This window comes from Equus przewalskii, chromosome 32 (genome assembly GCF_037783145.1).
Source record: "Equus przewalskii isolate Varuska chromosome 32, EquPr2, whole genome shotgun sequence".
Lineage (NCBI taxonomy): Eukaryota > Metazoa > Chordata > Mammalia > Perissodactyla > Equidae > Equus > Equus przewalskii.
The window spans coordinates 19,092,432-19,119,110 of record NC_091862.1 but is presented as its reverse complement, the minus strand read 5'-3'; the positions used below and the strand labels follow the sequence as shown (position 1 = coordinate 19,119,110).

Below are 26,679 nucleotides of genomic sequence, written 5' to 3'. Positions count from 1 at the left end.
TTTCGTTTTGCTGTGGTTAACCCAACTCATTTTTTTGTGACATCAAGAGCAATATGGTTGTGTTTCATGATTTTGTCCTTAACGTGCTAAGATTTGATCTCTAAACACACTGGTAGGTCAGTATGGATCTTTCCTGTATATAGCTCAGTCTTCTAAATCCAGTGATTTTTGATTTATATGTGGATCAAATGTATGTTTAGACTGCTTTCTACCACTCTGAAAATTCTGTTTTTTTCAGTTGTTAGAGATTTAGGCATTTTATAATCATTTTCCTAACTTTTCCTGAATCTGCTCAAGCACCACAGTGGTGGTGTTTAAATACCTTTATTGTAGCATTCCAGATTTGAATACATTTTGTTTTTTATACAGGAACAAATTGAATAAAGTTTTATTTTCCTTTTTCCTGTCCAATTTATATTATTGAGTGGTTAAGGTTTTTGAAAGACATGAGCCTTAAATATGGCAGAGAAATAAAACAATGAAGAAAGAGTTAAAATTATTGCAGAATTTCAAGAAGACTGTGATTAAAAGTGTATTACATTTACAGAGAACTCATTTAGGATGATGACTGCGAAGTGGTTGTGGAAAATGTCAGCGATTCAGTATAAGAGTTGGGGGGCAAAAGCCAGACCGTGGTAGATTCGAGGGAGGGAGGGTGGTAAGAGAGACGATTGACATTTGTTAGAAAGAACCAGGCTTTGTTCTGTTTTCCTTCAACTTGCTAGACTCTCTTTTATTGGTGAATAGTTCAACAGTTACTGTGGAGAGTGTGTGATCAAAAATGCATTAGATAAGGCAGATTCTTTGTATTATAATCATTTAAAAGGTATAGCTTTTTTAAAAAAATCTTCTTTATATATGTTTACATAAATTCGAGCTTGTGTTTTCTATGCCAGTGGTTCTCGAACGGGTGATTTTGCTCCTCAGGAAGCATTTGGCCATGTCTGGAGGCATTAGTTGTCACAACAGAAGAATGAGAATGGATAAATCATTTTGAAACTGCAAAGTCTCCAAACATTATTTTGGCATTTAAAATATATTTGTACAAATTATGGAGCTTTTTATAAAGATTCAACCCCTTAACGTTAAAAAGTAAACAAATTAGGGGCTGGCCCCGTGGCCGAGTGGTTAAGTTCGCGCGCTCCGCTGCAGGCGGCCCAGTATTTCGTTGGTTCCAATCCTGGGCGCGGACATGGCACTGCTGATCAAACCACGCTGAGGCAGCGTCCCACATGCCACAACTAGAAGGACCCACAACGAAGAATATACAACTATGTACCAGGGGGCTTTGGGGAGAAAAAGGAAAAAAATAAAATCTTAAAAAAAAAAAGGGAACAAATTAATTTACATATATTAAAATGATAACCACTGTAGGTATAAAAACATAACATCTACCACCCCCATTTTGTATTTTTAAAATCTAACATATTCTGTCATTCCTTGATCTGGTTTCTAATTTTTTTCCTAATTGGGAATTTTGCAGCAGATTTGGCTGGCTTATTTTTGCTTAAGAAGTTTTTTGTTTCTTTATACTAAGTGGAATAAGAATTGCATGAGTTCTGTGTGTCTTCATCATTTCAGTCTTAAATGTGTCCGTGTATGCACTTCTAAAATTATCCCTAATGCTTATTCCTGCTCTTGAGAATCTAATCTAATGTGCACAATAACTATCCCAGAGGGAAGGTGGGCACTACCTTGAGCCTTACCCAATTCATACAACGAGAAAATAGCACACTCACACCCTTCGGCCTGTGCTTATATCAACAGAGGCTTTCTGTGATGGAGATGAAATGCTACTCAGTCTGTCGCTCTCTCTTGAGATGGACACTTGCAGCTGATTAGTGGGTGTTTCCCTGAGAAGAATCAGAACTTCTGCCTCAACCAGTGTTCGGTTCTGAGTATATTGCCTTGCAGACTGTGCACAGGCAGAAGTGACTATAACTCAGTTCGTATTAGGGGTGCCCCCAGTGATTCATGTTTACCCTGAAATTGGCAACATACTGACCCTTTTCTTACTTAGAGTGAGTCTAGCAAATATTGCAGCCAAAGGTCAGGTGTCATGGTCTTCTTCACTGGAAGTACCAAATAAATGATTCAAAAGGGTTCTTACCTCTGAGTTTGGTGTCAGGAGATTCAACATTTGAATAGTCTTCCTGATGTCCTTCCATACACTGTCACTCCAAGGCAGGTGCCTCAAGAGTTGTTGAAGTAAGCAGGCTTTGCATGTGTTTTACAAGAGCAATAACTGGAGAAAGTCTGTGCAATCAATATGTTCTCACAAAGTCAAAGCAGATTTTTTTTTTTATAGTGTAAGTAGTCACAGAAAAAATAAATTGCTCATGTTTTAAAAAAAATTTTATCTTCCAATCTGTTTGAAGTTTACTGATCAAGTATTAGAGGTGTTGTGTCTAAGTAGCTTTATTCCTTAGAAAGTCTCACACCCTTATAAACCCCTTGGACACTCCCCCTCACGTGCTTGTCATGAGTTTAACCAGTGTAAGTTTTGTACGAACTTACTCAGTGTGCGTGAGGTTGGGGAACACATTTGACCGTTTGCTGAGTAGCTCACTTGAAGACCCGACCATCACCTCAGACTTAACATATATTCCTGTAAAGCCAGCTCTTCATCCTGACATCTTTTTGGCGGGCTTGGGGACGGGCCATGTAGAATCGCTCCATCTTCTTTTTCTCCCCTCCTCTGCCTCTGTCAGCCTCCAGCTCATTCATTCAGCCACTCAATACTGAGTACCCTCTCTGTGCTCAAGTGTTAAAAGTGCTGCAGGGTTTCTGCCTTTGTGGATGTTACAAGCCTTTTTGATTCCTGCTTCATGACGTGTCTCCAGTCCAGCTTTTTCTGACTGTTTCACGTCAGGAGAATCCCAGGAACTTCCTAACTGGACTCGCTGTTCTGCTTCACCTTGCTCACCTGCACCCAATTCATCTTCCCAAATAGTTCTTCCAAACCTTCGTTGGCTTTAATTCTTTAATAATGAAAATGTGTTGCTTCTGTGCAATTTGACCATTGGCAAGGCTCTTTCCTAGGCGCTGACAATGTCCTCATATCATGGTTAGGTGGTAATATTTCCAATTTTAGACAAGAAGGTGGCGGGTAAGTGGCAGAGCCGGGACTCTCACTCCAGCTTTTCGAAAGCCCGAGTTCTTTCTGCCAACATCAGACCTTTGCAGCCAGGCCTTGAAGGCCCTCCAGGGTCCAGCCCTGGCCTATCTTGCTATGCTGATGACCGCACACCCCTCCACTGTAACCACACTTACATACTTGTTAATCTTTGACTATGGGTCTTTTACTTTATCTTGTTTGCTTATGTTTTGCAAAAGCAGTATTTTTTTGAGCACTATTCAGCAGTTATTTTGGAAAGAGTCTGTGTGTTCAAAAATTCTATCAGCTCAAAGTCAAAGTCAATTTTTTTTTTATAATAGAAGTGGTCACACACACACAAGTTACTTTCCCACTTTTTTTTTTTACTTGTTCTTTAACTCATTATGTTTTTAGCCCGTTTTCGTTGAGTTAGACCATATTTCTAAGTTTTAAGTCTACTTTTCTAACTTCCACTTTTCTTCTAACTTTTTTTCCTCTTCTTAATTCCTGGGCCGCTGCTTCTCTTTGTTCTTCTCCCCTCCCCTCCTGCTCTCCCGCCTCCCCGCTTCTCCCTGTCTCACTCTGTCCCCCACTTAATAGTGGAACTTACGTATGATCTCTTATGTTTCTTATTTATGTACATGTTTCATCTTCAACTAGATTAAGTGCTTCTAGAGGACAAGATTCCAATTTTTACATTTTTTAATATCTAGCATTATTTTGTGTATAAAGTTATTTTTATATATTATTTATGCATGGCTTTATAATTACATAGCCTAATAAGATAATTGAAGATGAGTTAAAAGGTAATATGTTTTCCTTTATTACAGAGTTAAAAATTCACCACTTAAACAGTCTCCAGGTTATCAGACTGAACTAGTTATTCAGTTGGTGTGGGTGGGTGGAGAACCACCACAACAAATAACCAGCCTGGCAGTCAATTCTTCCTATGGCTTGTGAGTATCATTTATGTGTTCCTCAGACTCTTTATAGTATTTTTTTATTTTTAAAACTAAAAAAGAATGGTCTTTATTATAGCATCACTTAAAAATTTGTTGTTTAGGGGCCGGCCCCGTGGCCGAGTGGTTAAGTTTGCGCACTCTACCTTTGGCGGCCCAGGGTTTCGCTGGTTTGGATCCTGGGCACGGACATGGCACTGTTCATCAGGCCACGCTGAGGCGACATCCCACATGCCAAAACTAGAAGGACCCGCAACTAAAATATACAACTATGTACTGGGGGGATTTGGGGAGAAAAAGCAGGAAAAAAAAAAGGAAGATTGACAACAGTTGTTAGCTCAGGTGCCAATCTTTAGGAAAAAAAAACATTGTTGTTTAACTTTAATTTTAGACCAAATTCATGTTTATTTGGAACATAATTCTGCACTGAATAATTTACTCTGGGTGTGCTTATACTCCTTCCTGATGAAAAGTTAAATATCTCAGGGACCAATGAATTATTTGAGATAAACGTTTAAAGTCAATATATCTTCTCCTATATATACTCTCAGAAATAATTCTCATAGTAGTACTCAGGCTAATGAAAGTCTAACAAAGTTAACTTGAGTAAATTGTAAAGACGTAGTAATAGTTTAGTAAAATATTCATCTATGCTACAGGTATATTTATTTATCAGCTCCTGCCTTCAAGTGTATAGTGTTAATTGTACATACTTTTTATTATAATATGCTAGACTTAGAAAGTATTTATTTTGGTTTGTTTTAAAAATCAACATTGTAGTATAAGAGAGACCACATGCTAACTGTTCAGCCCCAGGGCTGCTGATCATGTGTGGGTCACTGTCTCCTTCCATGATGCCAGCCTGAGGGACTCTGTCATCAGTCTTCCTCCTCCTTGTAGCCACTGCTACCAACTCTGTCTCCTGCAGTTGTGCGCCCAGCTAAGACCGGCTCGGTCTGAGATAGTCTTCGCTCATGTCCTTTATTTGCTACCCCGCAATGTAAGAACACAGCCTTCTGTTTAATATTTTACTGCCCACATTCATGAAGGAAACAAACAGGATATAAGAAAAAGGACCAGTAGGAAGTTGCAAATCAGTTGATCTCAAGCCTTGTTGGGCTCACAGTTGTATCTCGTTTAGCTCTTCTTGTGTATTTTTAAAATTTGAACTAGTTGCCAAGATTATTTAATGTGAAAATCCGTATGTAGAGCTTCCGCTGAAGGGGTGCTCTGACGGAGTCTCCCTTCCTGCAGGCAGCAGTCAGCGGGAGCCCAGCCGAGCTTTTCCTCCTCGCACGGGTCGTGCACTCTCCAGCTCGCCCAGCTCTTATTTGGCCTGTTTTACTCACTTATGTAGCCCCTCTTACATTTCAGTTTTTGACTCGTGGCTTAAGAGATTTAAAAAGAGTAAAATTCCTTTCTTCATAGTTGCTTGGTTTGTGGTTCCTGATTCATAATTGAGAAGGTATTTGGCATACTCCAGAGGGAGGCCTCCAAGATTTGTGCTTTCCCCTCTTTACTCTTGACTGTAGGGATTACCAAGCTTTCCCAAAGGTGTAGTCCTCTCTTCCCCAGTGGAAGGGAATGTCTTGGGTTGAGGAGCTCAGAATGCCCCCAAGTCAGAAAAATAGTTGTATTGCCCAGCATGGGGATTTGTGTCCCTCATCAAATTTCAACTCCTGTGCCAAGTTTTTTTATAATGATATTGATTTGTAATCATAATACCTGCAGAAGATCTGCAGAGTTCCATGAGAAGGCATATGTAACCTGTATTTCCATGTCTGTGCTCATCTTCTGTTTCAAAGAGAAATTTTCTGAAAGACCCATCATGCTGCTTTTTCAGCCGTAGAGAGTACAGTACATTTTCTTGTAATTATTTATGCTAAAATATTTGTTCTTTTCCTATTTCTAGGGTGGTTTTTGGCAATTGTAATGGCATTGCAATGGTTGACTACCTCCAGAAAGCAGTGCTCCTCAACCTGGGCACTATTGAATTATATGGCTCCAATGATCCTTATCGGAGAGAACCCCGGTCTCCTCGTAAATCTCGACAACCCTCAGGAGGTAAAAAGAAAAAATCCTGAGTTTTAGGATTTTTGAAAATGCTGAGGTTACTTCTGTGAATATAAGTACTTAGGTTAGGTAAATAGCTTGTCTAATTTAGTCTATATGTATAAACTATCAGAAATAGTAAAAGATTTGAGTCTGTTTTGTATTGTTATTAGATTTTTGCTTTTGTTTTTAACGTGTTAGGATTATATTTAACATTGGGAAACAACCACAGTGTCTGACGTCTTTAGCTGGATTATAATGACAGGAAAATTCTTCCCGTTATTACAGAACAAAAATTAGTTTCAAAGTTTTGCCCCTTTTATTGTTTGGTATTGTGAGACCAACAATTCATTGTTTCAGTTATTTAACTCAAAGGAATCATTTCCCATGTGGAAAAAAAGGAGATTCAAAAGTGAATTTGAATTCTGTGAAATATAGTCTTCTCAGATAGCCTTGATTCAGTGCGTACCCAGATCCACTAAGAATTCGCTTTATAGCATTCTTTTGTGTTTTCTAGGTAATTTGTGTCAATTTTAAATGTTTCAGTACTGTATAGTTGGCTGTCTATACCAGTACTCCTCGCCTTTGTTTGTTTGTTTACCTCACGGCATACACAGAAAAGGGCACTGGATCTCTGGCACATGTGGTATGTTCATGAGGTGCCAGCACAACTGGCCTGCAGGCTCCAGTCTCCCCAGGACCTGCCCAGCTGGCCCAGGGGTTGGTGGGAACCGCGTGGGCCGACTCTGCATTTGCAGAATGTCGGGGTGCTGTGCAACACTGGGAAGCTCTGTCTGCAGCTCCTGACTCAGTCCCTCTGTACGAGAATTCTGTGGGATTCATTTCTCCAGTGCTCTCGGACATTATCAGCTAATACTGCCTGGGTCACAGTTCATGGGAGAAGGAACAAAAGGGGACGGGATCTGGACCTTACTGTGGCTTTGGCTTGAGGGTTGAACTTTTTATTTTCCATTTTTGTTTGTGTGTGTGATCATTTTGTCTTGTCTTATCTTCAGCAGAAATTACTGTCCCAGCCACACCGTCCTAGTACCTTTGTCTCCTTTTTTTCTTCCCCTTTTCATTGCTGCACTAAGGGGTGCTGCTTGTGGCTTCTTGCATGTGCGGCCTTTCTAGCTTATATTCTGAATCTGTGAACAAACTCCGTTCCTCTTTTTTAAGTAAGTTATTTATTCCATGTCAGTAAAGTCACGACGTGTTTGTTTGTTGTCTGTAAAATCATTATTTTTTCTCAATTGTTTTTAAAAGAGCTTATTAGAACATTCTGTATCGAAAATAATATACTCATTACTTAAGTTCATTTCATGATATGTATATGAACACAGCTATTGAAGTGTTTGTGTTCCAGTCCAGTTTCTTTATAAAGCAAAGAAACTAATGTTTAGTGTTGGTAAGTTGGAGCATTGTCATGATAGAGAAGAAGTTTTTGGGGGGAAAGAAATACTTGTAACAATTTTACAACAAACTTGTGGTAAATTTTATTGCTCCTAAAATTAACTTCTTTTCTCCTTGAGATCTCATTATAGTTTACATAAAATTGCTAGAAATGAAATACCTAAATTTATCCAAGGATAGAGACCAATTTTACCATGTGATTTAAAAAATGTCTTTTTCTTAAATTTCACTGCCTCCTGCTTTATTCTGTAGTAAACCCCAAAGTATTATTCATATTATTATTTGTTTCATTTTATGTTGAGGAGTTAGATGTTTAGGCACACGAGAACTATTTGAGTTTTTCTTTATCAAGTTAAGATATTTACTTATGGTTATTGTGCTCACTTTAACAATATCTAGGATTATGTTTTAAATAAAAATTAAAAGAAAATTATTTTAAAATATGCTTTAACATCTTAAGAATATTTGGGCCTTAATTATAAAATATGGTTATTTATATTTAGAATAAAATTAGAGAATAATTGGTACTAAAATTCTTTAATTACATTCATATAAAAAATTATATTCTTGCTAAAGTGTATATTTTATAATATGTTCTTGAAACGTAGACCAAATGCCATCAAATTGTTCTTCTGTCTTTTTTATAGATCAGTTTGAATGGAGAAATTTTTTGCTACTAATAGATGCTGATATATCTTCGTAAAGAATAAGATGTCACTCCTGAAATTATTTTATAAGATAAAGCATTGTTTTTTAAGTTTAAAAGTTTTCTGGCTGTATTAAAATACAGTTGACCTATTGACTGAAATATATACGGTGTTGTCGTGATAAAAATTATGAAACTGTCACAGAGACAAGGAGTGCTCAAGTATTTCAGCTCCCTGTGTATCTGCTGAAAGTCTTAAATGCACTGAAAGTGAAACCTGATAATTTATGTCTTGTTTTGCTGGCCACTTTTTCACTCAATAAAGGACACAAAAGGGAAATTTCTATTCTGAATATAATTCTAAACCCCAAATAAGATCTAATTAGTCCTGTGGAAGCGATAGACGCTTGAGAAACAGTGCTTGCTTAGTCTTGGAAGTTGATAATTATAAAGAGAGAAATTTAGAGACAGAAAGCTGTATCTAGACTTTAAGAAAGATATTTTCAAAAGTTAAGGAGTCCTGAGGATCTAAAAATGAAGTTTTTGACTGTACAATGGCAATTACTTTCAAGTCTTCAGTATCTTCAATAAGATACAAAAGAGAAATAGCTATGGAGCCCAGTAGTGCTAGTTGAAATTTCTCTGTGTGTTTGTGTATTATAAGAAACGAAAGATACTATATAAGAAATAAGGGATACAATCAAGAATGGATAAAAATGTTGCAGAGATCACTAAGTACTGTGTTGAATTAAGGCTGATTTCTAAAAAATTGGAAATATAGCAAAATGTTTGGTTACAATGAAAATATAGTTAAAGAAGGATTAGGACCCCGCTTTAGAGATGGTTTGAAATGATAGTTGAAAAACAGAATGTAGGATTAAATAGCTTTGTTTCTCAGCTCTCCATTAGGAAGAATGACATTTCTCTCTGGAAAATATGAAAAATAATAAAGAGAAATTAAAGTCTAAGCTACATTGTGTAAATAAAGCAGACCAAGCAATAATAAAAAGATTTCAAGAGAATTTGTAAATGGTACCCCCAGTTGATGAAAGTCAAATATTCTACAAATCAATAAATTTGATGTACAAATCAGTCAAACTTCTGGAATGATTTGATAAGTAGCTGATGCCTTGTATGGGTATTGAAAATAGAGATATGGGTAAAAGACAGCAGGAATTCACAAAAAGTAAGTTGTGCCGAAATCAGCATTACTTTTTAATCTGGTAACTGCATTAATGGCTCATGGCAGCCTGTTGGCATAGTGTTCCTGAAGTTAACCAGGTATTTGATAAGAATTCCATGATGCTTTTGTGAACCAGACAGGTGGAAGTGACTTACATACCTAGTTCAGTTTGATGATTGCAAGAACGATTAAGCCAGGAGTCGAAAAACCCTGTCTGTGGGCCAGATGTGGCCCCATGCCTGTTTTGCAAGTACAGATTCGTTAAAACAGCGCCACCTTTATTTGCTTATGTGTGTTATCTATGGCTGCTTTTGTGCTCCAATGTTAGAGCTGAGTAGTTGCGACAGATTGATGCCAAAAACCAATCTGAACCTTCACAGAAAACGTTTGCCAACCCCTGGATTAAACTGCAGAACCTAGTGGGTCAGTTTGTGGCCTGACAGTAGCTTTGACCTAGTGTTCCTCAGCTACTGGGTATATTATGTTGAATAACGTATGATTATGTTTTGTTGAACATTTTAAATAGTAAAGTAAGCTTCCTGTTTAAACATTTGAAAGAGAAGACGTTCTTACTGTCCTTATTTAAAGGGTAACTACTACATTTGATGGCAAAGACCCATAAAGATAGTTGTAGGTAGAAATCATAAATTAAACCAAGGAAATGAAGTTTATCAGCAGTAAATGTTAAGTCCTGTGTTTAGGTTATAAAGATTGATTACATACACACTGAATAGAAAATTGGCTCAAGACTAGTTCATGTGAACACGCTTGGAGGTTTGATGTTAGTTTAGGCAGATCTGAGTTAAATCTCAGCCCTCCTTTTATGTGTGTGATATTAGAGAAGATACTCCTCTGAGGCTCAGAGTCCTTATCTGTAAAGTGGGGTGGATCACCCCTCATAAAGTTACTATTGTAATCGACAAGTGGGACGGCAGCATATGTAACGTACCACATCTTGTGAGTGGAGCGTTGTTGGCACTCAAGTGGTTGTTCTGTTACTAGTGACCACAACTCAATGTGTGCCAGTAATGTGACATAACTGCTGAATATACTTATTTGAGAAGTGTAGAAGATTTTCAATTACCCATTGTGTTTCCTCCTCATTTTGAAAGCAGGTTATAGAGAAAACAAATTTTTACCCAACTGTGCACAACTTTCGACTGTTAAAATCTCTCTGATGATGACAAAGACATTGACTGTCTGTACAAGTAATTAGGTGTTTGCCACTGAATAAGATCCCTAAAACACTCAGTGCCTCAGTTTCTTCTTCTGTAAAAAGAGGATAATCTGTCCACCTCCTTGGCTCCAGTGAGGGTTAAATGGCTCAAGCACGTAGAACAGAATCTGGCACATAATGAGCACTTAGTAAATGTTGGTTATTACCAGCCAGCTAATTGGATTGGGATGCATTTGGGCAAAGCGTAGATCACTGTATTGCTGGAATATTTGTTGAAGGGAATCTGGCAGTAACAGAGAAGAAGGATTAGAATATATGCTGTGAAATTCTTTTGTATATATTCATTCAGTTATTCCACACATATTAACTGAGCACGTACCATGTGCTATGCACTGTTACGAGTAATAAAACAGACAAAAATCTCTCTGCCCTCGTGAAACTCACACTCTACTGGACAAGATGGACAATTAAAAAAGATAAGTAATATATAGTAAGTTGCATAATGGTGCTAAAGGGAAAAATAATTAAATGAGGGGGGATTTGAGATATCAGTGACACTGGTGGTAAATTTTAGATAGAGTATCCAGGTGACTGTTGAGTAAAGATTTACAGGAAGTGGGAGAGCTCTTATCCATGAGGAGGTCCTTGGAAAGAACACTTCAAACTGAAGAGAGTAAGTACAGTGGCTCTGAAGCAGTATACACGGGGAGTCCAAGGCACAGTGAGGAGTAAGCATGGCCGGGGTAGAGAGAGGGATGGGGGCGCACACAGGTGCAAGGAGAGGAGGTCAAGTCAGAGAGAACAGTGAGCTACACCACAGCCATGTACCAGAGGATCATATCCATCAGCCAGTCATGGAGGGTTGGACATCGGCTCTTACCCTGAGTCAGATGGAAGGCAGTGAAGTGGTTCTTGGCTCATTCAGTAATTTAATATCTAAATTAAATCATCTCTGTCATGTTCTTTAATTTAGCTTCCTAAATGTTTCTTCCTAGACTATTTTAAGAATGGAAATTATATCACATAGTACATTTTTATAGTGTTTAGTAGCAGTTGACAAAATACTGAAGGCTTAAAATTTCAAAATTGGTTATTTTTATTCAGTACTAGGCTCATTGTAATACTGGAGTTTATTATCACTACCATGTATTTATTTTTTTATGGAGGTATAATTGATTTTTATCATTATGTTAGTTTCAGGTCTACCGTACAATGATTCGACATTTGTATACATTGCAAAATGGTCACCAGAGGAAGTCTGGTTAACATCCCTTATCTTACATAGTTACAAAAATATTTTTTTCTTGTGATGAGAACTCTTAAGATCCACTCGCTTGGCAACTTTCAAATGTGCAATATAGTAGTATTAAGTATAGTCAACCTGCTATATGTTATATCCCCCATGACTGACTTATTTTATGACTGGAAGTTTGTAACTTTTGATCCACTTTATTTGTTTCTCCCACCCCCCACCCCTCACCTCTGGCAGCCACCAATCTGTCTCTATGCATAAGCTTGGGTTTTTGGTTTTTTGCTTTTTGTTTTTAGATTTCACAAAAAGTGAGATCATATGGTGACATCATATGGTATTTGTCATTCTCTGTCTGACTTATTTCCTTAGCCTAATGCCCTCGATATCCATCCAGGTTGTTGAAAATGGCAAAATTTCATTCTTTTTTATGGCTGAATAATATTCCATTATATGTACGTATACCACATTTTCTTTGTGCATCCATAGATGGACACTTAGGTTGTTTTCATGTACCAATACTATTTAAAGACCTGCTATCTTAGTGTCCTATCAAGAAAAAGTTCATTTATATAAATAAATATTTTGTCAAAGATCAAATGCATACCTATAATTACATCTATCATCTTAAAACTATAAAAACTAGGGTTTTCTCCCCAAAACTATTAGTTTGATGAAAGTTAAGAAGAAGAAAAAACTAGTTGTCATTTAAAAACTTCATACCCAATGAAGATAAATAATATTTTTAAATAGAAAACAGTTCTCATAAGCTAATTCAGTGCTCGATGTTCTCTGAAAATGTTACTGTAAAAGCTTTCTTAGCAACTGTAGAGGTTGTGACATTGTGTCTTTTACCAGAAGAATGGAAAAACAGATTCTGGTCGTATGTGCACATATGTTGACGTGATACTTAACTTCTCTGAGGCGTAGACATGTGGCCCCTGTCTGTGACCCAGCTTTCCGAAACTCTTGATGTGTGTTTATTTATAATTTTTGAAGAATTTGCAAGAATTCATTTCAGTCACCAAGCAAATTAATATCCATGCTAATTGTTTACTTTGCATTTTGCCATGTCTTTTAGTTCTTGTCTGCAGCATTAAATATGTTGCTATGGTTTCTCCTAAGAATTTAGGCCATCCTTTAAGATAGGTTGGTTTCATATAATTCATATATATCTGTGAAAAGAAAGTATTTCTTTAGAGCTCTTTAAAAAATGTGATGGTATAGTTTTTAAGATGTATAACCCTACAAGATAAGTAATGTGCAATATGTAAAATATTCCAGACTTAGAGGTATAAAGTATTTTCTTAATTATTATTCAAAAATATTTAAGGAAGGTATTTGAGACATACTTAGCGGGAGCCCACTTTGAGGTTTGAGTTCAGGGTCTGGTCCCTATGATGTAAAAATTACCCAATTTATTACCAGGTATTTATTCTCCCTCAAGAGAAACCCAATAAGAAGTATATCATATTCCTTCTTACTGCTTTTAAACAAAGTCCTGCATTATGTTTAATGTCCTTGAAGAATAGCAAACTCTCTCTTTTGGAAGTTGTGTCTAATTTGTTTAACTGATGGCTGCTGTGTTAGCTGGAGTTGATTTAATATCACGATGCTACTACGTTCCTGTCTCAGCACTGAGGAGCGCAGTGCCAGCGCAGTCTGTCGGTCTGCTGGGTTGTTGGAACGGACAATCATTAAGTATGGACTGTACATGGGAGGTGAAGCTGCACTCACATGAACTTGTGGTGTGATTTGGTTTTTGGTTTTGTTTTTCAGCAGGTCTGTGCGATATCAGTGAAGGGACGGCAGTCCCAGAGGATCGCTGCAAATCTCCGACTTCTGGTAATTTGGTTTTTATTTCATTAATAATTATAATGCTACACAAGCCAATATCGCATATCAATATTCCTTTTTATAGATAAGCATTTAAAATACACCTACAAGGAACTTTTGTGTCCTATATTGATTCTTAAAATGATAACTATATTCTTTGCATTCTCATTAAATGAAAAGAAATCCACAGCTATTACCTGTTGAGTCATGTAACTGTTTACTTAGCTTTCTAATATTTACAGTTTTTAAGGGAAAATATATTTTACTTCTTACCGTTGGATCAAATGGTTTAGTTATCTGCCAGAGGCATGCCTGACATCATCTGGTAGAACAGTGCTCTTATCCATGAATAGCGTCCATTTGAATCTTAGGAAAGATTTTAACACTTATAACCTAATAGTAACTGTAGACAGAATAATTGTAGTCTAGTTATATCTGTTTTTGTTTTTGATCAAAGTAATATCTGATACAATTGTAGAGCTATATTAAAGCAGTTGTCCTTTCTTGTCCGTGTATAGTCCTTATGTGACCTGTGTGTATATTAATTTTTCAGAGGAGCATTACTTTTAGTATCTTTTGAGCCCCCTTAAAGGTTAAGAGGATCCTGAATTTATTTATTTTTTTGGTGGATTGAAATTTTGTTAATCTTTTTAATAAGGTCGACTTTATAATTTTAAGTACTGTATTTATTAGATAATTCTTGCTGGGAATTGTCATCAGCTTTCTCCTGGAAAGATTGATCTTTGCATAAAGTAGCACTGTTTTAGACAGACTTTGATCCTGCATATAATACGGTTCTGATCGTCTCTCTTTCCATAAAGGCCTTGTGAATGCAGTTGTCAACATGTTAAGGCTATAAGCCAAACTGGATAATTTGGACGTGTAATACCTTATCTTTTAACATATTCAGTGACCATCAAAAGTGTTACAGCAAGATTCAGCCCAAATAAATTAACACTCCTTTTTATTCTAAGCCAAACTTTCAATAGGTGTATATATCTAACAATTTTGAAATAACCTTAAAAGAGGTAATTGTAGATAAGTATAAAAGTATATTTAAATCTAAGTATATAAATATAAAAAGTGCATAAAGGTAAAAACCCTCCAAATTCTTTCTTCTTCATACCTGAGAAGCTCCAATATCGTTCACCATTTTCAAGTATGTTGTTATCTTTGGTCCCTGTGAAAACAGTGTAGTTTTAATATGCAGTTGGAGGAAGCTATTTTAAAATATAATTTTTTAATCTTTTAAAAAATTAAAATAATTTTTAATTATTTTAATTAAATCAATTATTTAATAAAGATACTATACCACTTTCTATAAAAGGGTAATAATTAAAAGATATTATAATTCTAAATTCAGAATAACTCTAGTCTTGTGAGATGTGAAATACAGTTACTTGCTCCATATTGAATATTCATTCCAACTTTATTCTACCAAGATTCAGACTTAATATTAGGTGCTAATTATGAGAGAGATTCCTATGGCTCCATATGTTTTATTAGTTTAATGAGTGAACTTAAATATGAAATTTAAAGATTAAAAAACCAGAAGGTGGATATATTTTAAGAAAAGAAATGATTAACTTGTGCATTATCAGGAAAATGTAATTTTAAAAAATCACAAAAGCTTTTGCAGTCCTAGATCTAATAAAATGCTAAACTGAAATATGAGGGACTAAAGTAAAATGGACTTCTCAATATTCCTCATTCTTAAAATTATTTCTGACGTAGTAAGTATGCCTATTTTTATTTCTTCAAACATTACTGAGCTCAGTGTTACTTTTGTGATATTTTTGGATATAGGATTTATGAGGATCTATAAATGCTATTTAGCAAAAAGTATTTGGTTTTTAAAGAGTAATCTTTTAAGACTATTACAGAAGTGGCTGGATCCTGCCAATGTTGGCAGACTTTACTTAGTCTGATAAGAAACTACAACGATATTGGCCACCTGGCCAAAGAGAAAAGGTACAATTTTGTAGGGGATGGGTAGGTCAGATTTTGACCTTGTTTATTTATTAAGGTTCAGCACTTTCACTGAGATAAAAAGGAAAAAAGTACAGAAAAACCTTTTTATTTACTTCCAGTTGTGTTCTAGGTATTTGCTTCTAGCAGGAAAGCTTTATTCATTCAGCTTTTCAGAAGTTCAGTCCAGTGGCAAAGGTCAGATGTGTCTATACTTAAAATATAAGGTATTAGTGATTAACATCATAAGAGAAGTATACAGATAGATATTATGGGAGTTCAAAGGAGGGGAAGTGACTTATACCTGGGGAGACTGCAAAAAATTTAATTGGTGAGATATCATTTGGGATGTGTTATAAAGAATAGTTTGATTCTAATGAAAGTCGTCAACTAGAATGCTACTTAGAATTGCATTCATAATAAAAGTTTTATGTTAGAAATTAAAGAAATACTATGAAAAATTAGAAACACCATTTTTTAAGGAAAAAGGACAAATAAAATCTTAATTATAAAAATGTTAGATAAACTTATTGGAACTTACAGCCAAAATAAAATTAAATATTTCTTACCTCATTAAATTTAAGTAAATATGTATTTGAACCTATCTAAAATTTTAAGTATTATCCTCAGTATTTTAAAGATCTCTATGGTAATAGTAGAATTTATATATGATTTTAAAGTTTGTATCTAGAAAGCTAACTCTCTAGAATAAATTTTTTTAATATAGTACTTGTACAGGATTCTTAGTTCTACGAGATAAATCTTATTCAGTTAAATAATATCAAGAATTTTTACCTTTCCTTTCAGAAACAGTTAATTAACTGCTACCTATATTTTTCTTTTATCTGTTCTCTAACATACCAAGATTTTGCCAAATGGTTGTGACTTATGCAAAAATTATTACAGATTAGAGTTAATGTTTATATAAACTAGGAATTGGTTTACTGTGAAAGATAATGCACTACTGATTACTATTCTTACTGTAATATTATGAGGATTGTTATTAACTTGGGTGGGGGGACATTTCCTTGTGGCCAGTAGTGTGGAAACTTGTTTTAGAGGTCACCACATTGTTTTGCTTGTGCTTTTCCCTCTGACCACTCAGTGTTTGTGACTGACCATGTGCCTGTTCCTTCCATTGTCTTCATTTGTGTAGGTTCTTCATCACCACACAATTCAGATGATGAACAAAAAATGAATAATTTTATAGAAAAGGGTATAGTATCTTTATTTTAAAGTATTTTCTTTTAATTATGTTTAATTAATTTAGTTTACTTTGAATAGATTTTGACATTTTATATCAAAATATTATTTTCAGTGAAGACCAAAAGCAGAAAGTTTTCCAAGATGGTAGCCAGTGATATAGGTAGGAAATAGAAATTTCTATTTTGTTTCTCATCCTTGCTATATGCAATGCTAACTCAACACCAGAAAATTATCTCGTGCATTGCATTTTGTATATATTAATTTGTTATTCCTGTGCTAAACAATAATCTCTTGGGCTGTGTTTCTTCTAAACTCATTGGGGCAATAATTATTAAAATCAGTTAAATTGGGGTTGCCGTTCTTCCTCTGACTTACAGTGTGAATTGTTCTATTAATTTTTATTTTTGCTTTATTTTAAAATAAAGCAGGGTTCAATTTATGTCATCAATAGTACAGTTTTTATACTTCTAAGTTTTGAAATATTTTTTCTTTTTAGTGTTTTTTGTATTTTTTCTACCTTTATTCCATTTTCTTCACATTTTCAATACCCCAAATTTCAAGGTAATGGTTCTCTAAAAGATTGACTCTTTTAGTCTGTAATCTGTGCTTCCCCTGGGTTAAATGAGAATTTTCTATGACCTCCCCCCACCCAAGTAAAAATGACTGATAAAGAGTATTTTATAATAATCCTTTTGATTATTTTTATGAATATACTTTGAAATGAGTTATTCAGTCCAAGGTTTTCAAAGTTTAAAATTGAGGGTCTAAATATGTAATGAAATTTTGAGAACTTAATCAAGCTAGGGTTTTTTGGTCATAGAAATTTGCATATTCTATGAAGGCTTGAGAAACACTGTTTTACAAAAAGCATAAATGTAATCTTTGATTTGGATCCAGAATTTTGACTATACTGTTATGATATTACTTATTTCCCCCAAAACTCCCACCACATATTCCTTGAATTGTATTAAATTAGATGAATTTCTAGGCAGCTGGACTAGTTTTACTTTTTCTTAACTGATAAAGTTTAATATACAGTAAAATGCAAAAATGTTTAGAAGTAGCATCTGTATTGTCTGCATGTTGTAAATTGAACCCTGTTTAGTCATTTTAACGCTGGCTGACTGTTAGCATCTCTGGTCATTTTTTAAATAAGGTGGTTTATTCTTGGGCAAAGGGCTCTTCATTTATGGAAAATCGATTATTTACCTCTTTATATTTGTGGGTTTTTAGTGAATTAATTGGCAGTAGTTAAATCACTTTAATTATGTACTAGCACTATAGCAAAATATTTTTTCAACCAGTTCCCTTTATGATATGTTCTATCTTAAGAGTCCATTAGAGGTTCTTTTACTGTCATATAATGTAAAAAGTTAAAGGGACTTTCCCACACGTAGTTTACCAAAGAACTTCTAGAATTTAACTACCTAGGAATTTTACCTTGCATGAAAGGGACTTTGTACATAATTAAATTTTTTTGAATAATTTCTCTGTCTGATTTTTGGTTATGGGACTGCATTTGCTTTGTTAAATGTATTGACTCACTTTCTTTTTTCCCCTGTGTTTTGAATAGAATATGAAATATGAAATGTCTGAGCTTGAATATTTGAAAGCCTTCAATTAATAAATTTCTTAGGACTGAGGACTCCATTGGAAGGATAGTGCTTTGATAACATTCTTGCTTTCTTACTATGTTATTGGCAAGTTTTTCTTCTGTCATGCCAGTTTCTGTAGTTAATATGTTTTGGGAAATGTCAACTTTATTCAACTTCTCAAACTTATGTTAGTTACACAGTTATACATAATTATTTTTCATCTTCAGAAACCACTTTTATATCTCTTCTATATAATTTTGTTTGTTTTTGGTTGGAACTTTTCAGTGAGTTTTTTAATCCCAAGAGTATCCCGAAGTACATAGAAGGAAAGCTTGCTTCTTAATTTTTTCTTCATTCAAATGGAGACTGCCCCATTTTAGACTGTAAGAGTTTCTGCAGTTTAAAAAATGACTGTTTAAAAAGTCTCCCTACATTAGTGTCTAGTGTTGTAATAAGACTGACCATAAAATATGTCATTGAAAAACACATAAAATGTCAATGAAACGTAGGAATAAACTTCATGGCACCTCCTGAAGCCCTCTCTGTAAGGCGTGTTTTCCGTGTGGGGCTTGTGGTCTCACAGTAGTGCTAGGACTCCGTGAGCACTCTGAATTCACCGTGTTCCCCATCGTCGGGTCCCGCACTTTCTCTGAAGTAGCCCGAAACTCAGAAAATGGTCACCGCCCTCTCTCGATCCACAGACATTTGTAGTGTCAGCTTCAGGCAGTTTTGCAGGGGCCAAGGTGTGCGCTGGTGGAAGGACCGCCTTGCGTGGAAGGCCAGCTGAGTGTCTTGGCTCTGAAACTTTGTCTCTGAGTGTCGCCTGTTCTTTTAAAGTACCTGCTGCTGGTGTCGTCGGAGAGGGCAGGGGGCGCGGGAGGGGGTGCAGGATGCCCTTCGCACTCTAACAGTCTAGCCCAAGCATGGAAAATGAACGCTTTTATTCTTTACTGCCCAACAGTACATCTGAGATAGCTGAGATAATGACCATAATCTTTTTTAAAGGGTACTTAACAATCACAATTTTCCTGGCGCTGTGCCAGCCCTTTATGCATAATTTTTCTTATTTAATCCGCTCAGTAACGTCATTGAGCTACTTACTGTTATTTCCCTATTTTACAAATGAGGAAACTGAGAGTTAGAGTGTAAGTGATGTACCTGTTGGTGACCCAGCTATGGAGTGACACAGCCAGGATGTTCACCCGGGGAGAGCGACTCCACTGTGTGTCCTCTTCAACACTGTTCTCTCTTACCTCTTAAGACAATTTACTGACGGCTGTAAGGATTCAGAAACAAGTCCGTTGTGTGATTTGTAACTAGATAATCTGGTTATAGCCCTGTTCTGTCTACATGGTAACCTGAAAAACAAGATGGTTTATAAGAAGTTCTGTTCCAGCACCAGATCATGGATGTTATCTTGGTCCCCATCACCCAACCATGTCCAGTGCCTGGAGGTCTCCCTTCCTCAAAGACGAGACTCAAGGGAAGCTTACTGGAGTGAACAGTAGAGCCCCGACCCGTCCGCCCCGCTTCCGCCTAGCTTCTGCTTCCTGACCGGCGGCTAACTCAGTGGGACGATACTGACGGTGACTTCGTTGTTCGTGTGTAAGAACAGCAGCCTGAAAAGACAAAACTTTAGTCTTATGAGTTTAACGGCAAAAATATAGTAGAATATAATGCAATTGCGGCATCCCTAAAGAAGGATCTGTGCATGTCATACACATAGAGTGATTTGCTTTGCCTGTTCTTGATTAATTTTTATTAGTAAAATCTTAGTGACCAGCACTTCCAAAATCAATAACTTTCCCGTAGTATTAGCAATTTCCATAAATCATTTAGAAAATAAGATTGGTTATCAATTTTTTATTTGCTCATTATTTATACTTTATAAAACTTTGAAAGTATAAAATTGTGCAAAGATTTTTGTTATTTTAAGTTTGTATAGAAATAATCCTAAAAGCTATCTCTTTGTTAAGAATATCATGAAAAATTTGATTAATACTTCATTAGTACGATATAGTCCAGATACTAACGTTGTTCGGTGGATTTTGAAACTACATGATTTGTTTTCCAAAGATCATTAGTTCTGTTTGCTTATGATTCCATTTCATTCTGACGGTAGATTTCTAACTGGAGCCTATAGTCTACAGCCTTGCCCATGTCCCATTTTATTACTAATTTTCATGTAGAAGGCATGATTATCAAACTGGTTAGGTGAAGCTGTGAGGGGGAAACAGTACTACAGACTAAAGAGTAAAGATTCGAAGGTGTAGTGACTTCACTGTGTGTCGAAGCCAGTGGCAGTGACAGCTCTGTGGAGCACACACCTCCTGAGTTCTAGGCTCTGTGCTAGATTGTTTCCGTGTGGTATTTGTTAGTACAGAGAGGATTATACTCCGAGGCCCTTTTTATCTCTCAGATTCTGAGTTAGAAGTTACCTGGGTAATGATTAATTTTCTTTCTTAGCAAAAACTGAAGTAGTTTTTGAAGTCAGTTTAAATGAAGATAATGTTCATTAGTCCAAGTGCTGTTTTCCTGAGTTCTCTTGTACGTGAGTCCCAGTGATTCCTTTTTTAAAGTCTTCTAACACAAATTTATTCTTAGTCATTATATTCTAAATCACTAACTCATTAAATTCTACAATTTTAAAGCAGCTCAAACCCCTTTATTTTTCAAGAAAATAAATTGAGTCTCAAAGAAGTTAAAGTCACATACAAAGTGATTTTCCAAGGTGATGATCCGGTCAGGACCAGGATCCAGGTCTCTCAGCTCTGTTTTCCTGTGGCGTGTACCTGCTCTCATGTTGTGTGGTCTCTTTTTCTTGTACTGTCTTCCGACTTTTTTTATAATTTCAAGTTGAAAAATAAATTCTCAAAAGTCCATTTAGAGTTTGCCTATGAATGAAAAGGTATGTATCAAATTAAGTAGTATGTTGTTATATATAGTTATATATATATAATTATATAATATATAAAATTATCCTAATTCATCATAAAACTCAAATTAGTAGTGATATTTCTACTTTATATTCCCCAATATTCAATGCAAAATGTGGCTGTTAAATCTATAGAAGTTCGTTTTTATATTTAGTCCACGATATGGCCGTTGAAAGTATAGAAGCTCATCTTGAAAGAGAAGATGAGTCAAGTGTGCAGTAATACCAGTTTTACAGGTAACTTTAATATTTTCTGCTTTGAAAGAAGATTATTACTTGCCCTTAATTGGTCAAGAAGTAAATTTCATAGGCAGGTACTTTGAAACCATTATACAAGTCTGAGTTCCTCTAATGATTTCTTTTTCAGGATGACTAAAATTTGAACTGTATGGCATAATATGTATTCAGATTTTAATTCTATTTCCAAATGTATTCTCTGTCAAGTTTCGTAATAAAATCTGCTGAGCAAAGTCTGTGTTTTATATCTTATTTCTTACTGTAAGCGTCTATCTCTATAGAAGCGTCTTTGTCTTGTTAGGAGGATGTACATGATCTTACTGGAAATAACTTGCCATTAGCTTCCTAACAGAAAGAAAACCAGTCCAAGTTAAAGCTACATTACTGAAATCATTTCTTTGCTGTCTATTATTTGAGCAGAACTATTAATGTGGCGATTTTTGTTCTGCCATTGCTTATCGTAGTAGTCTGCTGAGGCTGCCGTGACAAAATGCCGTAGACTGAGTGGCTTAAACTACAGAAATTTACTTTCTCTAGACTAGTTCTGGAGGCTAGAAGACTAAGATCAAGGTGTGGGCAGTCTGGTTTCTCCCGAGGCCTCTCTCGTCGGCTTGCAGATGGCCGCCTTCTCGCTGTGTCCTCACGTGGTCTTTCCTCCATGCGTGTGCACCCCTGGTGCGTTTGGGTGTCTGAATTTCCTCCCCTTATAAGAGCCAGTCAGACTGGATTAGGGTCCACCCTTAATGACCTCATTTCAACATAATCACCTGTTTAAAGGCCCTGTCTCTAAATAAGGTCACATGCTGGGGTACTGGGGATTGGGGGCTTCAGCGTAGGAAGTTGGGGGGAATAAGTCAGGCTATAATGCTTACTATGTTAAGTTTACGCGATACCTTTTATTCTGTAGAAAATGCTCTCTGAGATTGATTATGCTGATATCCTAGACACTAAGTTTTATGAATTTATGGAAAATATTGAAGACAAAAGCTCTAGGAGTTCAAGACTTAAAAGAACTTGTTAAAGCCAAATCTTTAGCAGACAAGTATTAGTATCTGTTTACAGATTCCCTTCCATTTCAGGTGATGAATATGTGCTCTGGATTTCCAAAAGTCATCCTTTTGATTAATACGCCGATATTTAATTTGTCTTCTTATTCTATTTCATTGTGTTTGTGAAGAAATTCAGCTTCTTTTTACAGAAGTAAAATTCCAGGGACAGTTTTTGTTTGTTCATTTCCTTGTTCATTCATCACCATCTTTATTGAACACACATTAAGTGCTAGACACAGACGTAGACGCAGTATTTTGCAAGATAAATTCTGTTCCTAAACTCATGGAATTTATAGTCTAGCATGGGAAATAGACGCTGATTTTGTTAGTTCTAATGGCTATTAAAACAATGTGTGATAAGTGATAAAAACTTGGTTCTTATCTTCTTGGTTCCACTCTCCCCCTTGGATTCCTTGCCATATCCTACAAGCTAACTTTTAGTCTTATTTACTCTTCTGATTATTTTATTTAACATGCATACATTTCAACATTATCCTTGAAGAGAGTGGCATTGAATCTTTGCAGGTGGCAGGAAAAGTGATATTGTCACTATTCTAATTATGGAAGCTTTCCATGTAAACCAAGATCAGTGTCCTTTTTTCACGTCTTTTTCATACTGTCCTGATAATATGTCGTTTTCCCTTTTATTCTTGGTACGCCGTTTACTATAAAAGTCACATCGTAAAAAGCAGAAGTTATGCTTCGGTTTCCTTTCTTTTAAGAAACTTTCCTTAGAAATATAAGATGTGGAACACTGTGGGTAGAAAAACTAAAGGAAAATTATAAAACATCTGTTTAATTTCAAAGAAGCAATATGAATCTCTATAAATGAGAAACTTTATAAGATTTCTACAGTTGCAAAGAACTAAAAAGCATCAGCCATAATGAAGCTTTGTCAGTGGTATCACGGTCCAGGCAGTCCTCTGGCCTTGAGGGTTGCTTCTCCTGAGCATCTTCTTTCTTTGGTATTGAAACTACCACCGTAGACATGGCTGGTGTGATCAGGTCTAACCTCATGATTCCTGCCAAGCAGATGCAGCTCTTCCCTGCTTACTCAGCCAGCCAGCTTGATGTTCTCAGGCGGGTTTACAGGAAGACAGAACAAAGACTCAGGTTAACAGCCTGCTGAGAACATATCTCTGACGGCAGTTGTCCTCAGATTGAAGAAACTTCTGTACTGCCGTTCCCATTGTTTCTGCTGTGGACAGAGGCATAGAAAAAGAGAACTAGTTTATATTGCAGTGACAAAGGATTTCAAAGCAAGGAAGATGCTGAGTGACGGGGCAAGAGTTGAAGAATACACAGTTGAAGGAGAGAGAGACCGTTTGTCTTCCAAGAACTCATTCAAGTCATGTCCTCAGTTTGAAGGCCTCAGGGGAAGTTGAGTAACTTCAAAGCATGAGCAGAAGTTCCTTTATGAGTGCGCTGAAATCAGCTGGCAAGGTAACTGGGTTGGCAAGTGCTTCTGAGACTCCTGAGAAGTAAAAATGTGGGCATCAGAAAATTGCTGGATAAAGGCTGCTTCATCACAAACTATGGCAGAGTAGAGGGGATCAGCCAGGACAACTGACCAGCGGTTCTCAGAGGTGCGTCTCCCTCTTGTGGACCTGCCACCAAGCAGGTTGACTAAACAGACCTGAAAACAAGTATGTTCTCCGGAAGTCATCACAAAAATTGAAAGATTCAAACATTTATCCTAAACTTCAGTTTTAGACCTTAGGTTTGGGACTAGCCTTCGTTCCAGGCATTGACCAACAGGCATTCCAGGACCGTCCTCCTCGAGAGAAAGGAGAAGCACGAGGTGAGCCCCATGATCTCCCCCGCTTTCTGCTGCAGAACCCAAGTGGAGTTGCAATCTCATGGAGGGAAGGAGGCCGAGGTTGGAGTTCTGGGTGCTAAAGTGCCTGGAATTGAAGAAGGAGCTCCTCAGAAGGGGATTCCTGGAAGTCTGTGCAGGAATTCAGCCCAGCTCCTTGGCTCAGGGCTGTGCAGCAAGTGGGCAAGACTCCACCAGCCCTTGTAGCAGCCACCCGCTGTGGGGCTGCGAGCTGACCAGTGATCGCCGTGGTCATGCAATGTTAGGAGTTGTTGCACTTAGACTTTGCCAAGCACCTTGGTCATTCTGTTGATATCCCAAAAAGGCCACTCCTTAAGAGTAAGGTTCACGTCTTAGCTTAAAAACCATACCCTAGAACTAAGTTCAAACAAGTAAAACCAAACCTGATAAAACCAAAAGGATCCACCAGTAATTTAACTGCATAGCAGAACAAAACTCAACACCTATTAAGGTTGACAGTATAATCCAGACTCCCTTCTGCGTATTATCCACTATGCCCAGCATTCAATCAAAAGGTCCCAAGTATGTGAAGTAAAGATTCAAAATCAAAAATAGGAAACTGTGACCCATAATCAAGAATAAAAAAAATCAATCAGTAGAAACAGACCTCAAGGTGACCTAGATGTTGAAATTAGTGGTGAAGGATTTTAAAGCGCCTGCCATATATGTTCAAGTACTGAAAGGAAAAATGGTCGTGGTGAGTGAACAGGTGGAGAATAGCAGCAGAGAAAATAGAAACTTTATGATGAATAAAATGAAAATTCTAGTACTAAAAAGTTCAGTATCTGAAATGATAGATTTGCTTGCTGGGTTTAGTGTCCCTGGATGGAGACTGCAGAGGGAAGGGTGGTGGAACCTGAAGACAGATAAATACAAATCATACAGTATGAAACGCCAAGGATTTAAATTCCCCCCGTCTCTCCCTCCCCGTAAGCATCCATGAGAAATAGACAAGATGCGTTCACAGGTAGGCAATGATCAATCTAGCTTCAGATGTCTCAGGTACACTCAATACAATTAAAAAATGGGACAACTTGGGGCCAGCCCGGTGGCACACTGATTAAGTTCACACGTTCTACTTCGGCGGCCCAGCATTTGCTGATATGGATCCCAGGTGCAGACCTACGCACCGCTCGTTAAGCCATGCTGTGGCAGGCGTCCCACATATAAAGTAGAGGAAGATGGGCATGGGCATTAGCTCAGGGCCAGTCTTCCTCAGCAAAAAGAGGAGGATTGGCAGCAGATGTTAGCTCAGAGCTGATCTTCCTCAAAAAAGGAAAAAGAAAAAAACTGACAGCTCGAGTTTTAAAGAGTCACAGTTGTGAGCCAGAACTTTTGCATATTGCCAAATTTTCTCTGATGTATGTTTTTCTTTGTTTCCATCCAAACAAAGTTTGTAAGATATTATGCTTATGTGCCTGTCGTTTCAACTCAAGGAAAAAAAATACTACTTAAAGACATACTGTAGAATGTTGAGGGAGTTGTACAGACAATGATTGTCCCCTGTGGAACTCTGTCCTAAGGAAATAATCCAAAAATATGTAAATATGTACATTTTTTATTGCCGTATATATATTGGAAAATAGGTGTTCATATAAATAGCTATGCAGCCATTAAAATATACTAACAGTTGATATAAGAAAATGCTTGTTTTAATAGTAGAAAAGAGCAGGGTACAGATTTGAATATGATAGTTCGTCTCAACTATATAAATAAAAACAGATTTTAAAAAGTGACTGGCAGGAAATATGCAAAAATGTTGCCTCTTGATTATAGGCATTCATGATGGCCTTATTTTCTCATATTTCCCAAGTTTTCTGTAAAGAATACATAATTCAAAAAAGCTTAAAGATAAAATGCATATGTGTAGAGGAACAGTAAGAAAATGTTAATCTGATATTGCCTGTGAATCTATTAATTGAGACTTTGTATTTTTTCATCTAAGAATTCTCATATCGTGCATTGAAAAAAGAATGTAAGCTTTAAAATATTTTGGGAAGAAGATAAGAAACATTATCCTGAGTAAAAGATGCCTTACACAAGAGTTTGTATCATGCTTTTATGTATATGAAGTTCGAGAATAGGCACAACTAATCGATGGTAGAAAAAGCATCAGAGCGGTGGTGGTTTGTGGGGATGGAATTGATCAGAAAGGAGCATGATTGACCATTTTGGAGTGATGATAACGTTCTATATCTTGCTAAGGGTTTGAGTTACACAGGTATATAGGTTGTCAAAAT

General features: G+C 36.5%; 1 protein-coding gene across 5 annotated transcripts in view; it reads left to right on the top strand.

Annotated features, from left to right (window-relative positions):
- Positions 1-26,679, top strand: part of STXBP5 (syntaxin binding protein 5) — a 167,304-nt gene that overhangs the window by 106,078 nt on the left and 34,547 nt on the right. For 2 of the 5 annotated variants that reach the window (XR_011535636.1, XM_008539939.2), the window contains exons 17-21: positions 3,928-4,053; positions 5,969-6,120; positions 13,556-13,621; positions 16,737-16,796; positions 16,899-16,946. Coding sequence is in view for 3 of the 5 variants with exons in the window: in XM_008539939.2 (XP_008538161.1) it covers positions 3,928-4,053; positions 5,969-6,120; positions 13,556-13,621; positions 16,737-16,796; positions 16,899-16,946 (452 nt within the window). In the remaining 2 variants the exon portion in view is untranslated. The remainder of the gene's footprint in view (positions 1-3,927; positions 4,054-5,968; positions 6,121-13,555; positions 13,622-16,736; positions 16,797-16,898; positions 16,947-26,679) is intronic. The other 3 variants (XR_011535637.1, XM_008540177.2, XM_008540093.2) reach the window with 2 other exon arrangements.